At 54.7% G+C, this 13,100-nt stretch overlaps 5 protein-coding genes across 5 annotated transcripts in view; 3 read left to right on the top strand and 2 right to left on the bottom strand.

Annotated features, from left to right (window-relative positions):
- CHGG_00293 (uncharacterized protein) overlaps window positions 1-3,049 on the top strand; it is a gene marked incomplete at both ends in the record, with an annotated part of 9,411 nt that extends 6,362 nt beyond the window's left edge. Inside the window, one exon of the mRNA XM_001219513.1 lies at window positions 38-3,049. Within this exon, the coding sequence (XP_001219514.1) occupies window positions 38-3,049 (3,012 nt within the window). The remainder of the gene's footprint in view (window positions 1-37) is intronic.
- A 1,061-nt stretch (window positions 3,050-4,110) lies between these two features.
- On the top strand, window positions 4,111-4,425 carry CHGG_00292 (uncharacterized protein; the record flags this gene model as incomplete). Its single annotated transcript, XM_001219512.1, has 2 exons — window positions 4,111-4,222; window positions 4,391-4,425. 2 exons carry the CDS (start codon window positions 4,111-4,113, stop codon window positions 4,423-4,425), a joined length of 147 nt encoding a protein of 48 aa, XP_001219513.1.
- A 945-nt stretch (window positions 4,426-5,370) lies between these two features.
- CHGG_00291 (uncharacterized protein) lies at window positions 5,371-6,972 on the bottom strand (the record flags this gene model as incomplete). The annotated part of the gene is made up of 1 exon (XM_001219511.1): window positions 5,371-6,972. One exon carries the CDS (start codon window positions 6,970-6,972, stop codon window positions 5,371-5,373), a length of 1,602 nt encoding a protein of 533 aa, XP_001219512.1.
- A 1,405-nt stretch (window positions 6,973-8,377) lies between these two features.
- CHGG_00290 (uncharacterized protein) lies at window positions 8,378-9,492 on the bottom strand (the record flags this gene model as incomplete). The annotated part of the gene is made up of 2 exons (XM_001219510.1): window positions 8,378-8,662; window positions 8,725-9,492. The coding sequence occupies 2 exons, from the start codon at window positions 9,490-9,492 to the stop codon at window positions 8,378-8,380; spliced, it is 1,053 nt and encodes a 350-aa protein (XP_001219511.1).
- A 1,747-nt stretch (window positions 9,493-11,239) lies between these two features.
- CHGG_00289 (uncharacterized protein) lies at window positions 11,240-12,415 on the top strand (the record flags this gene model as incomplete). The annotated part of the gene is made up of 4 exons (XM_001219509.1): window positions 11,240-11,653; window positions 11,700-11,872; window positions 11,936-12,327; window positions 12,381-12,415. 4 exons carry the CDS (start codon window positions 11,240-11,242, stop codon window positions 12,413-12,415), a joined length of 1,014 nt encoding a protein of 337 aa, XP_001219510.1.
- Window positions 12,416-13,100: the final 685 nt, after the last annotated feature.

The following is a 13,100-nucleotide window of genomic DNA, read 5'->3' as shown; positions in this document are numbered from 1 at the left end:
TGAGCAACCTCAGGATGATATCTCAGTAGACGAACAGTACCACGAACAACCTTTCCAAGACGACTACAACGAGCAACCCCAAGATGAATTCCGGGGCGACGACCAATATCACGAGCAGCCTTTCCAAGAGGACTACAAAGAGCAACCCCATGATAATTATCCAACCGATGACCAATACCAAGAGCCGCCCCTCCAAGACAACTACGATGGCCAATACCAAGAGCCGCCCCTCCAAGACAACTACGATGACCAATACCAAGAGCCGCCCCTCCAAGACAACTACGATGACCAATACCAAGAGCCGCCCCTCCAAGACAACTACGATGACCAATACCAAGAACCGCCTCTCCAAGACGATTACAATGCTCAAACTCAGGATGACTTCTCGGCCGACGGCCACTACGACGAGGAACCTTTTCAGGAAGCTTATTACGAACAGCCGCAGGACAATCACCCGGCTGACGACCAGTACCCAGAAGAGACGTTCGAGGATGCCTACGATGAGCAACCCCGGGATAACGATCTGGTTGATGACCAATACCAGGAACAGCCGTATGAGGAGGCCTTTGACAATGCACAACAGATGCGTTCTCCAGAGCCCGACATACTCCCGGCGTTTGTATCCCCGCAAGAGCACGAAGATTATGCCCCAGTCCGTTCTCCGTCTTTACAAGAGGTACAGCAACCTGAGCAGGAGTATGAGGAGTACTCACCTGGTGTTGAACAGGCACAAGATGTGTACTATGATGCCGATGAACCCGTGGAAGAACACCCAGAGGGCATGGTACCCTACCAATCAAACGACCCCATGGAATTGGTATGCACTCACGACGACGAACACCAAGAACAGGTGCCCGTGGCAGCCGGACATGGGAGGGGCAGGGTGCATAAGAAAGAGAAATACCAATGGCTGCTTCCGCTCATGGCAACCGCGACCTTGGGCTGGGGCCTAGAAGAGCTCGAGGAACAGTATCATGCGGCGAACTTGAAGGCGTCGGGATTCAGCTTTGCCGCACTTGCAGCCAAACTCTTCTGTGTGAAGAAACCAAAGGACGATGCCAACACCGACAAGGACCAAGACAACACCGCCGCTGATGGGGTGGTGGGCGGCGAGATACGATCACCCGCCCCCGATGGCGAGGTGAATAACGCCGAGATGAACCCCGAGGATGCACTGCAGAATCCCGCGATGGATGATCCAAATGGAGAGTGGGAAGATGTGAACGAGAATGAGGAGGTGGATAAGAAAGACGACAAAGGGAAGCGGGGCTTTTTCGGGCTGTTCCGTGGCAAGAAGAAGGAAGGGGATCTCGAGGCCCAAAACCAACAGCTCCAGGACGGCCAAGACCCAAGTATGCAGAACGACGAACTCAACCCTGACGCCCCAATGGGCGAGAATGGGTACACCGAAGGCCAGCAGCCAGACGGACAGTATCCAGCAGACCCCAATGCCGATCCGACCGGCGAGCAGCCCAAAAAGAAAGGATTCTTTGGCGGGCTTTTCAGTAAGAAGCCAGCACCGGAAGAGCCGGTATACATAACTGCGGACAACGTGGACCAGGATAGGAACGGCGAAGGGTACAACGACCAATACACGGACCAAAATATGAACGGCCAAATGGACCAACAGAACGGCGTCAATCAACCGGCAAAGAAGCAAGGGTTTTTTGCTGGGCTGTTTGGATCGAAGTCCAAATCTCAAAATCAGCAAAGTGGCGGCTTCAACGATGGTTATGATTCCCAGCAGCCGCCACCGAAGAAACAGGGATTCTTTGCCGGGCTGTTTGGGTCGAAGTCCAACTCCCGGAATCGGGATGGCGGTGGCTTCAACGATGGCTACAACGAAGGTCAGCAGCAACCTGCCAAGAAGCAAGGTTTCTTTGGAGGATTGTTTGGTTCGAAGTCCAAATCCCAGCACCAGCATGGCAATGACTTTAACGGTGGCTCTCAGCAGTACGGTGACAACTACAACGGTGGTTCGCAACAGTACGGGGACAACTACAACGGTGGTTCCCAGCCGCACAACGGCGACTACAATAACGGCTCCCAGCAGTATGTCGATGACTACAACGGCGGTTCTCAGCAGTACGGGGACAACTTAAACGCCGATACTCAACGGCCCGGCAAGAAAAAAGGCTTCTTTGCGGGACTCTTTGGGCCGGACAAATCCAAACAACGCAACACCGAGGTCCAGAACACCGGCACGTCTTACGATGATGGATACAACGAGCCAGCAAAGAAACAGGGTTGGTTTGGGGGTTTCTTCAGCTCCAGCAAGAAGAACAAGAAGAACAAGCAGAACGCAAATGGGAACGGCCAGGAATACCCGATGGAGACCTTCTCCGGCCAAGAACCCGCCAACTATGACAACACCGTACGCCAAGACGGCTATGACAACACCAACCCCAATGATTCGAGCCAGAAACCCAAGAAGAAGGGCTTCTTCGCCTCCTTCTTCGGCTCCAACAAGAAGTCCAAGTCCACCCAGCAAACCACCGCCAACCCAGACACTGTCGACCAAAAGCCCAAAAAGCGCGGCTTTTTTGCCACCGTTTTCGGTGCCAAGCCCAAGAAGAACGAGGACATCGAGATGGGCAACCTCAACAACCAGCCCGAGGAGGCCCGCGTCGGCCGCGTCAGGACCGGCAGCCCACAGCTCCACCAGGGCGAGTCAGGCGCGCGGCAGTCCGCCATGGCCGACGTCATGGACGACGGCAACTTTGAGGACGTTCCGGACAAGAAAAAGAAAAAGAAGAAAGATAAGAAGGACAAGAAGGCTGCCAAGGCCGCTAAGGCGGACAAGAAGAACAAGGGCAAGGGCAAGGAAGTGCGGCGGAGTGCCGTGTATGATGAGCAGGGCCGGGTGGTGAAGGAGGCACGCAAGGCGAGGCAAGGGCCGATGAAGATGCGGTATGCGCCGAACCTGCCGAGCGATAGGATGTATCAGCATGTGAACGGGCCCAAGCCTATTCGGAAGGGCGGTGGACGGACAGCGGTGGCGGCGGCGAACCCGGGGAATTGGTTCTGGATGGACGTGTATTGGAAGTAGACGGAAATTTGTCATGGTCAAGGAAAGGAAATGGGAGACTTGAACGTACAGTGGAATAATCGTAGGTGGGAGGTGATTGGGAAGGGTGCGTGGGTTTGAAGTTACGTAGTTACACGAAAGAGACAGAATATTGTGGGGTGATTTCAAGTAGATAGATACGAGGGCGCGGATATATCCCAGGAGAAAGGAAGCGAAGATTTTATTTTAGTGTTAGTTAGACGAAAAGAGACAAGTTTTAATATTTTTTCCGTCAACATACATACCGCTTGTAACGATCAGAGTGGTGTGAAACATTGTAGTTATTAGAACTTCACCTTATTACTATAAGTCACCGTCCTGGATGCTCCGAGACCCATCGGGTCTCGAGTGAATGTGAACGGAAAATTAAATTTAATTATTAGCAAGGTTCGTGTCAATTCATCCGAGTAGTCATCTATATTTAACTATAAGGCCAGCATCCTTGGGGTGAATACGAAACATTTACCTACCACATCAACCTCGGTTTCAAGACGAAATTATGCAACGACCGCAAACCATCACCCTCAGGTTTCTTAACCTTCCATCCCATAACGCCACGCTTAGTACTTGTATGAAAACATCTTCGCGACTAGACAGTCTCACTTGCCACCTTCCAACATCCGGCAACATTCAACCGGATACAACTCCTAGAATCCGCTACCCGGTTCGGCCCCCGTTCGTCTTGCCACCAAACTGCACAACATCCCCAAACCATTCCCCTTCCAAGCCTACCCCGCCATCTCCCCCGACCCCAACCTCCACGCCCCTCGAGCGTACCCGCGGCAATGCCGCCCGCCGACTGGCGCCCTTTCCTTCTCCACGGGGGTATTCACATCGGTGGCAAGCCAATTATAGGCCAGTGCCGTGGTGCGCGAGCCGCTGTCGTCGCGAGCGCCAGGGGGTGGCGATGGCGGCGGTGACGGTGACAACGACGGCAGAAACGCAGAAATGTTGCTGAAATGTTGGTGTTGGCGCGGACTACCCGGGCCTCGAGAAATCTAGTACCTTAGGTATGCGTGGTAGTGACCATAGCCTTTACAGCCATGGACACGGCAAGCGAAGGGTGCGGCAAAGGCCTCCCCGGCAGGATGCTCGTTTGGGATTCTAGCATGGTATTTGAGGGCTTGGGATTCACGGAAGGAGGCAGGTCGAGCAGTACGTTGGACTCTTTCTTTAGCCCAGTCATTCCCATCATCATCTACTATATCCCAGTTACATACTGTTGGAAGCGACACTCAGACGGAAAGATCGGGGAGAAAGAATTGATTGATTGTTCTGTCTTCATCCTCAGTGGCGGGCATTGCCCTGACCTCCTTTTCATAGCCTCTTGTTCAACCGCTAGAACCCCTCTAACATAAGCGCATCAGCAACCAGGCTTCCGTGTTTCAAGTGCCACAACTTCCAACACTGGTATCCGCAAGAAGGTTCCATATGGCGAATCCAACACATACATCAGCTTTCGAAGCTATAAACATATGTAACTAACGGTAAATGTGATAAATACAAAGTAAAGTGAACTTCAGAGGTTGATAGATTAAAGAAGAAAGCTAGCTATTAGGGGACGATAAAATGGAGTTCACCTTCGAGGGCCTTCGGATCACCTGTTCTAAGAATAGGAATTGGGTGTGGGGGAGGTGGTGGCGGTGTTAGAAATTCTGGCCAGATAAAATCGTCGACTTTGCGAGAAAGAGGGGCTGGAGGTTTGTGATCGGAAACCACATCCTGGCAACACACGACGCAACGGAAATGGTACTCCCTGACCATCGATGTTCTGTATAGATCTGCTTCGTCTTAAACACCATTGCTCGGGTGGGGTTGCCCAACTAGGCTGTGTCCCCAAGTTACATTGGCTGAACTGACCGGCAATTGTTGATCACGCAATACACCCCCGGCGTCAGCGTCACCCTCACGAGGTACCTGTACGTTCGAGGATCATCTATTACAAAATGGCAGGGTACTTACCTATCCATGTTAGTTAACCAGGATGAAAGTCCGAACAGAAAGTACTTGCTTCCGGCGTGTATTCCAGCCCCGCTTGACGCACGTTCGCCGCCCATGCTTGAAGCGAGGAACACCGCAACTATTACAGCCGAGAAAGCCTCCCCTGCCGCCGCCATGTCAGTTGGTGCACATTCGGCCTGGTGACCAGGGCTCGGAAATGTGGAAACACCCAGCCCTGTGTCAACATGGATGTCACTGGGTATAACGACAAAGGTATAACTCAAGATTAGAGCTACCCTTCCAAAAGCTACCTACCTAGATTACTTGTCCAAACATACAAAGTAAACGGCCACTGTGATCTCTTAGAGAAGAGCAACGGCCGTAACAATCATGGCTATCAGGGACCCAATCCAAGCTAGCGTAACGTGGGATGCACCGGCGGTCTCGATGGGAGGCTTCGGTGAGGTGGTTGATCCACCACCAGCGCCGCTACCATCGCCGCCGTCGTTACCCTCGTTCTCTCCGCCAGGAATCCCACTTGGGAAGTGCGACGGGCTCGGTCCGGGTCCAAAATCACCATCTTCATCACCACCATCGTCCCCCTCTTCATCACTACCATCTCCGTCGCCGTCACCGCCGTCATCACCACCGTCATCACCACCACACCCCAAGCTACAAGTGGGCCTCGACGTCGTCGTAGTCGCTGTCCCATCATCATCATCACAAACCGACGTCGTGACCGCCACCGTCCTCGTCTCAGTAACAAAGCTCCCCGACGCCCCACCACCCCCAGTACTAGTCACGGCAGCCGAAGTTCCAGTCTCTTCACCCCCCGTCGCCGACGCCGTAACCGTCACCTCCCCCCCACCGCCACACCCCGTCGGGCCCTGACCTGCTTCCCCCGTCACGCAAGCGCACAACTCCCCCACGGCATCGACCACGCGCAGCGCCTCGTCGAGCGCGCACGCGCCCAGCACGCACCCGATGGCCGTCTGCTGGATGGCGTCGGACGAGGAGCAGCGGCAGGCGAAGTTGTCATCGCCGCAGCCGACGGCGGAGGCGGCGGACACGATGCACGAGGTGGCGCAGGCGGGGATAGCGGTTATGAGGGGGGCGCAGGGGGAGGGATCGGATGGGGTGCAGGTTGAGGTGGGGGGTGGGGGGGTGGTTGTTGTTGTGGTGGGGGTGGGTTCGGGGTCGATGATGGTGGTGGAGGAGGAGGAAGATTCGATGGTGGAGGAGGTGGGGGAGGAGGAGGAGCGTGGTGGGCATTCTTTGAGCAGACAGGTGCATCCTTGGCTGGCGGGGTTGTTGAAGGCTGCGTAGACGTCGGCGCCGCAGGCGTAGGCACACGCGAAGGCGCGGTTGCTGATCTTGCGGAAGTTGTTGCAGTAGCAGTTCCAATCTTCGAGCCCGTTGCAGCCGAACTCGGGGAGGACGGTGTCAATGCAGCTGGTGACGCATTCGTGCTCTGCGGCGCTAGGGAAGGAACACTCGGTGCCGGGGCAGGCGGGAGTAGGTGTTGGCTTTGGGGTTGTGGGGGTCGAGGTGTTGGTATCGATGGTGGTGGTTGAGGTTGTCGTCTCCAAAGCGGCGGACGAGGTAGGCTCCTCACAAGGAGTCGCTGGGTGAGCGGTCACGCAACTGCAGAGGGCGTCGACAGCACCAGGGACCCCGAGGGCACCCCCCAGCCCGCAAGCACCTATCACGCAGTTGATGGCGGACCCTTGAATGGCGTCGTACTTGGCGCAGTGGCAGCTGTAATCGTCGCCAACACAGCCAAGATCGCTGGCGGCCGACTCGATGCAGCTGGTAGCACAACCAGGCACCGCCGAGATCTGGGGAGCGCAGGGGTTGTCACCTCCACAAGGGGCTGGTGTCACGATGGCGGCGCCGCCGTCGAGGGCGAGCACTCCTGTTGTAGCCAGGACGAACCCGGCCACAGCTTTGGTCATGGACAACATTGTATAACGAGTGAAACGGCTGCCTGGACCTCGATATGACCCGACTGCAGGAACAAAAGAATCTTCCTACAAGACGAGAGGGGTCTCATGGGGCTTTAATAACCCTCCCTCCCTCCCCGTCAACCGCGCTACGCCAATTTTCGGCACCGCTACATCCACATGCTGGCGGCGAGCAACTTGACCGATTAGCGGAGGAACACTTCCATGTTTTGCCTTGAAGCCCAAGACATGGGTTACCTCAAACAGGCAAGTGCTACCACAGCTGAATGGTGGGAATGTGCCATGGTCGGTTGGGTAGCACCCCCCGTGGAGCTTCAGTCGATTGTCACTGCCCAGCAGGGCCGCAAACCGCCGGGATCTTCCCGCAACCACCAACCATGATCCTCGAACCTTACCCTGCCCATGGAATATTTTCTCGGTCTGGTTGTGCTTCAAGTGTCCCAATCCCCGGGGTGATCTACAGTCCACGTGTGATGGGACACAAGATATCGTGGAGCATGGACGATCATCAGGGGTAATCCGAGATCCCGGGTGTTACACAGGGAAGGAAACGATACATAGATACAAAACCGATCAATTCAAGCCAGTTTATGGTTTTTCAATGTACGCCACTATGCGCTCAAAATTTCACCCTCTCGTGACGGACTTGATCAGATGTCAGACATTGGCATGCGGGCCTCGGTCTCTTGGGCCTGTGGTTCCCATCGGGCAGGGGTTCGTGAGGGGGGCCGCCTTGGCATCGGACAAGACGTCGTGTTTTCGATGAAAAAGTTGGGGAAACAAAACCAACAAATTGCCCAACCCCCTGTACGGGCGCATATGCGGCAGCAAGAGGCCCAAAAAGAATGAATCGTGGATGGAAATGGCACTCTCTCCGGCGCTATTGACTTCCCATGGAGACCCAAGATTACCCCGGATTATAAGTCCCAGCGGGGTACATCAATACTTGGACGATGTGATGCATGTTACTTGCTTTGTGCGCGGGATTTCGCGAAGCGCCATGCCGGGGTTGGCAACAAAGCCAAATCCTCTCTTCCGCTTGCAGGTCGGGGGAATGAAAATGGGAACATCATGGAACCCAAGCTTGTGTTTGACTCTTCTCCGTCTTGCCACGGCCCAAAAATAGCCGCTCTGCTTCAAGTTGAAAAGGCAAGAAGTAAGTAACCCCTCTCAAAAGAAAGAAGAAAGTAAGAAAAATACTGAGGAAAAGAAAAGTAATACAATAATGGAGAAGGGAGAAAGATCAGGTTGTTTTTATCAAAAGAAAGGACAGTTAATAAAAGAAAATAACTAGTAATTTTGAAAAGTTAGGCCGTAATATTGTCCTCCGGACAGGATAAAAGTAGCAGGTAGCCCAATGCTATAGCTTTTCTCGACTAACATCCATTATAACCCCACTACACCCTTACTCGTCCTTGATCTTAAGTACCGCCTTGCCAAAGTTCTTACCCTCAAAGATACTGACCAGCCCCTCCGCAGCGTTGTCAATACCCTCGACAACGTGCAGCTTTGCCTTGACGCTCCCTTCGGCCAGCCACTGCTGCATCTTCTCCTGATGTTCCTTGCCGTACTTGTCGGCGAAGCCCTTGTCGCCGACGATAAAGCCCCGCATGGTCAAGCGCTTGCTGACAACCAGGAAGAGGTTCTTGACACCATAGCGTTCCTCCGCGGGGACGTTGTATTGCGAAATCTATTACCCATTGTTAGCCCTTCCCGTACCCCATTGTAAGTTCGGCTAGTAGCCCGACTTACCATTCCGCATGCGACGATCCGCCCAAAATCATTCATCGCGTCCAACGCCGCCTCCAATTGCTCTCCGCCGACGTTTTCGTAGTAGATATCCAGCCCCTCAGGGGCCAACCTCTTCAAGGCATCCGCGGCCTTCTCCTTCTTGTAGTTGAACCCCCCATCAAACCCCAATTCCTTGATGATAAACTCCAACTTATCATCGCTCCCCACGCTTCCAATAACTTTCAACCCTTCCCGCTTCGCGATCTGACCCACAACCTGCCCAACCGCGCCCGCCGCGCTGCTGATGAAGATGGTCTCCCCCTCCTTCGGCTGGCCAATCTCATGCAGCGAGCTCCACCCCGTCAGGCCGGGCATTCCCAGAGGGCCGAGGAACAGGCCCAGCTCCTTGAGGCCGTGCGGGTTGTGGACCTTGGCCTGGATGGCGGCGAGGCGGTCCTTGGCGAGCGTGGCGTATTCGCCCGTGGGCAGGAGGCCGACCACCAGGTCGCCGGGCTTGTAGGCGTCGGCGTCCGACTTGAGCACGCGCCCGACCGCGCCGCTCGCGATCGGCTTGCCCAGCTCGTACGCGGGGCTGTACGACTTGATGTGCGCTGGGCGCATGCGCCCACGCTGGTACGGGTCGAAGGAGGCGTACAGCACCTCGAGGGTCACGCCGCCGGGCGGTGGCGCCGCCGAGGGGTCGAAGCCGAGATCCTCGACGACGAGGTCCTGGCCTGGGACCGGCAGGCGGGTGGGGACGTTCTTGAAGATGAGGGTTTTGTTTTGCATTTTGGCGGTTGCTCGTCGTCGTGCTTGCTTGATAAGGAGGTGCCCTGAATGTAGGAGGGGTGAAGGATGCTCGGCGGCGGTTAGATTAATAGCTCCTGGGCAGAATGACGTCCTTACAGGGGTCTCTATTCCAGGTACCGAGGCATTGCCAAGGGGTTGGGCTTGAAAACAGTTCTGCGCAGTTCCGTGGAGGTCTGCGGATCACGGCGATTGGCCTACATCGGGCCCGGTTCCCGGGGCGAGTTTGAACTTGTGGAGTGGCGCGAGTTGATAATTAATCATGAGGAGTGGGAGAGCGATGACGTTGGGGCTGGACTCGCTGGGCCAAGGGACTCCGCAAATGCACGACGATGGTGCAGGGGAGACCTGTATTGCGTAATTGACATTGGACCAAGCAATGGTTGGAATGCGGCCAAAGATGGCCGCTTCGGCCCGGCAGTCGACTCCCCACTTCGCCGAATACAACACTGCCGTGGAACCGAACCTCGGGAAGTCCTCGTAGCGGGCGGGTCGATGGGTCTTGGCTTCCGCCAGCTCGCTGATTGATAAGCAAGAGGCAAAAGGATAGACCGTCAAAGGCTTTTTCGGGGATAACGTGGCCGACCCTGGCACTCTGCAGCTCGTCATGTACATACGTTTTAGATAGTTAACGCCAGGCTTCGATGTTTTCAGGGCTTTCGAAGACGGAAATACCGTGTAGGCGGCCAAATTGACGGGAAGCGGAACCGTGGCTTCCGAATCCCGTCCCTGGGAGAGCCAGTGGGCCGGACAGGCACTCAACTGCCGGAGCTAAAATATGTACAGGGATGGGAAAAGAATAAAGGAGCCAAAGCAATTACAGAGGGTTAGGGATTCCTAGAATTCTCGGGAAGTGGTTCAGGTAATCGGTACCTTGTTCAGGCATGGCGACAGAATGAGCAGACCATATAAGGGGGGCACAGGGACATATGGGCCCAAGCCCTCAACTTGCAACCTGTGAAGGGATAAAGTCAGGTCCCGTGGATACCAATTCCAAACCTCCCAGATATCTTCCAATACAGTTTTAGAGTATGTGGTGATCCAGGTTCAATCATTGAACCTGGATCACCATTGAACTTCAATGTGAACCCCAGATCCACAAAGGGAACTGTCCCCTTTCTTTCTTTCCAGCCCTTCCGTCGGTCATCGAGTTGCCGAGCAGGGTGTTTCGTTGGCAACTTTGACCGGGACGAACGAGTAAGAGGATCAACGTAGTACCAAAGGATCGGAAGTCTGATGCGAAGAGGGTGATTGATGTCAAAGGGCACCAGACGGTATCAAGTCACCCTCTCCACGCAGAAGCGAGAAACTATTTAGAGGACATTGCATCATAAACCTCATGATTTCTGCGCATCCCATATCAACGGCCATACCTGCGACGCTCGGGCGGGGTCGACATGCGCCTAATCATGGGGCTGCCCTGGTTAAGTTGCGATGTCGCCGGGTAATGCCAATGCCAACTAATCATCGGGCTCAGTCGTCCACCAACACGGAACAAGTTAATATGCAGGCGATAGAGAATCGATGATCATCTTATCAAAATGCCGGCACATAGAGATGGCAGTTAGAGGACTTTGATACCATGACTCCCTCAGTGCTGCCAGCGGAGATCACTTATAAGCACCCATAAAGTCGGCACCGGGCGACGTTTCGACCTCTACTTGTTTTCCGCATTTGTTCTTGCTTGCATGCACCCCTCTTGACCAGACTCATTCAAAAATCACAAGACATGAAGTCTTACTCGGTTGCGGCGCTGGCACTCATCGGCCATGCCCAGGCAGGGCTTCGCTTCGCATGCTCATCGTTGACCATCCAGCGACTCGACCCCGTCGTCGAGCCGGGCAGGACCCCTTCCTCTCACGTACACCATATCGTGGGCGGAAATGCTTTCAATGCTACCATGGAGGGCGATGTTGGCGAGAGGGCCACTTGTACCACCTGCGAGATGTCCGAAGACTTCTCCAACTACTGGACGGCCGTGTTATACTTCAAGCATCCCACGAATGGCTCTTATCACCGGGTGCCCGTCGTCAATAACGCTGCTCTCGCCCCCGGCACCACTGGCGGGATGACCATCTACTACACACAATTTGACTTCTTCGACGACAACACCCAAAAGCAACCCATCAAAGCCTTTCCGCCAGTGAGTTTGACATCCCTCCTCCCTTCCCCATTCTAATTTGCCCTAGGGTTTCCGTATGACCGTCGGAAGCCCGACCACGACCGACCCCGACGTAGCCAAGTCCCAAGTCGGGATCCGCTACAACTGCCTACAGACCCTTCTGAACAGAGGTCCAGAGCTGGTTGACTTTCCCGACAAGCCTTGCCCGGCCGGCATCTTTGCCGTTCACCACTTCCCCGCGTGAGTAGCCCATTCAGAGTTTCAGACCCACACATACAACATCGCGTCCCTAACCCCCCCCAGCTGCTGGGACGGTAAGAACACAGACAGTCCCGACCACCAATCGCACATGTTTAATACAATGAACCGCGGCGGCTTTACTAATGCTCCACCCTGCCCGGCGTCGCACCCGGTGCGTATGCCGCAGGTGACGTACGAGACGGTGTGGGACACAACCAAGTTCAACAGCATGTGGCCCGCCGGCACCCCCAACCCCTTCGTCTGGAGCTTCGAAGGAACAAGAGGATTCGGGTCCCATGCGGACTACATGTTCGGCTGGAAAGGTGATTCTCTGCAGCGTGCAATGGATACGGAAGACTGTTTTTATGATGGTTGTGGTTCTATCAAGAAGCAGGCGATGTCGGTGGCGAACAAGTGCACGGTTAAGGATTTTGTGAAGGAGGAAACGGATGGATGTAAGTGCATATGGAGTAATACAAGGCGCAAAAATGCTAATCAATTGCTTTAGGGCTCGACTATCTCCCGGGGATGGCGCCGGAGTAGTTGGGGAGTGTTTCTGTCACGAGTGGTGGTGGGCGGGTTTCGATGCGTTGGAACGGTGGTCAGAATGTCTGCCGCTTGTGAATAGCGTGTTTGTCACTCAAAATCTGCTGCAATCTGATTCCGTTAGTACAAGACTGCTTGCAAATCCTACGTTATAAGCACAAGACATCTATCTGCCTCCCCATCCAAGGTTCGCGGCAAAGGTACACCTACATGTGGATCAGAAGGAGCTGGGTTGGGACCGTCCATGAAAGAAGAACGGACAGGGGACCGAGTAATTGGAAAGCTCAAAGTCTCGGTAATGGTGCCAAGGATGAAATACTTGAGGCATTCCTCACAGTCAACAATGCCCATCGCAGGCTTACATGGTAGGGTCATAGGCAACTCGAGTAGCAAGAGCTAAACAACGTGGCTCAGGAATAAAATCATCTAAGTCCGACAAAGTGGGCTAGACTCCGACAACTTACCCGGTAGGTAGCCTGGAACGCCAACTACCTGGGTAGCCCGTCATTCCCCATCATCTAGTACCTATCCGGCTGCTTACGCTTCCTCCCCGTACGCCGCAGGCCGACGGCCTCCTGAGCAGGACCCTTGTCCTCGCCATTTACCGGCATGCCCACCCCGCCCACTCCCCTCACTCTCCGTCTTATCCTCCTCGACCTTCACCGTACATTCACACTCAGCC

The sequence above is a fragment of the Chaetomium globosum genome, genomic scaffold, assembly GCF_000143365.1.
Source record: "Chaetomium globosum CBS 148.51 scaffold_1 genomic scaffold, whole genome shotgun sequence".
Taxonomy (NCBI): Eukaryota; Fungi; Ascomycota; class Sordariomycetes; order Sordariales; family Chaetomiaceae; genus Chaetomium; species Chaetomium globosum.
This window is presented reverse-complemented; position numbering and strand designations above follow the sequence as displayed.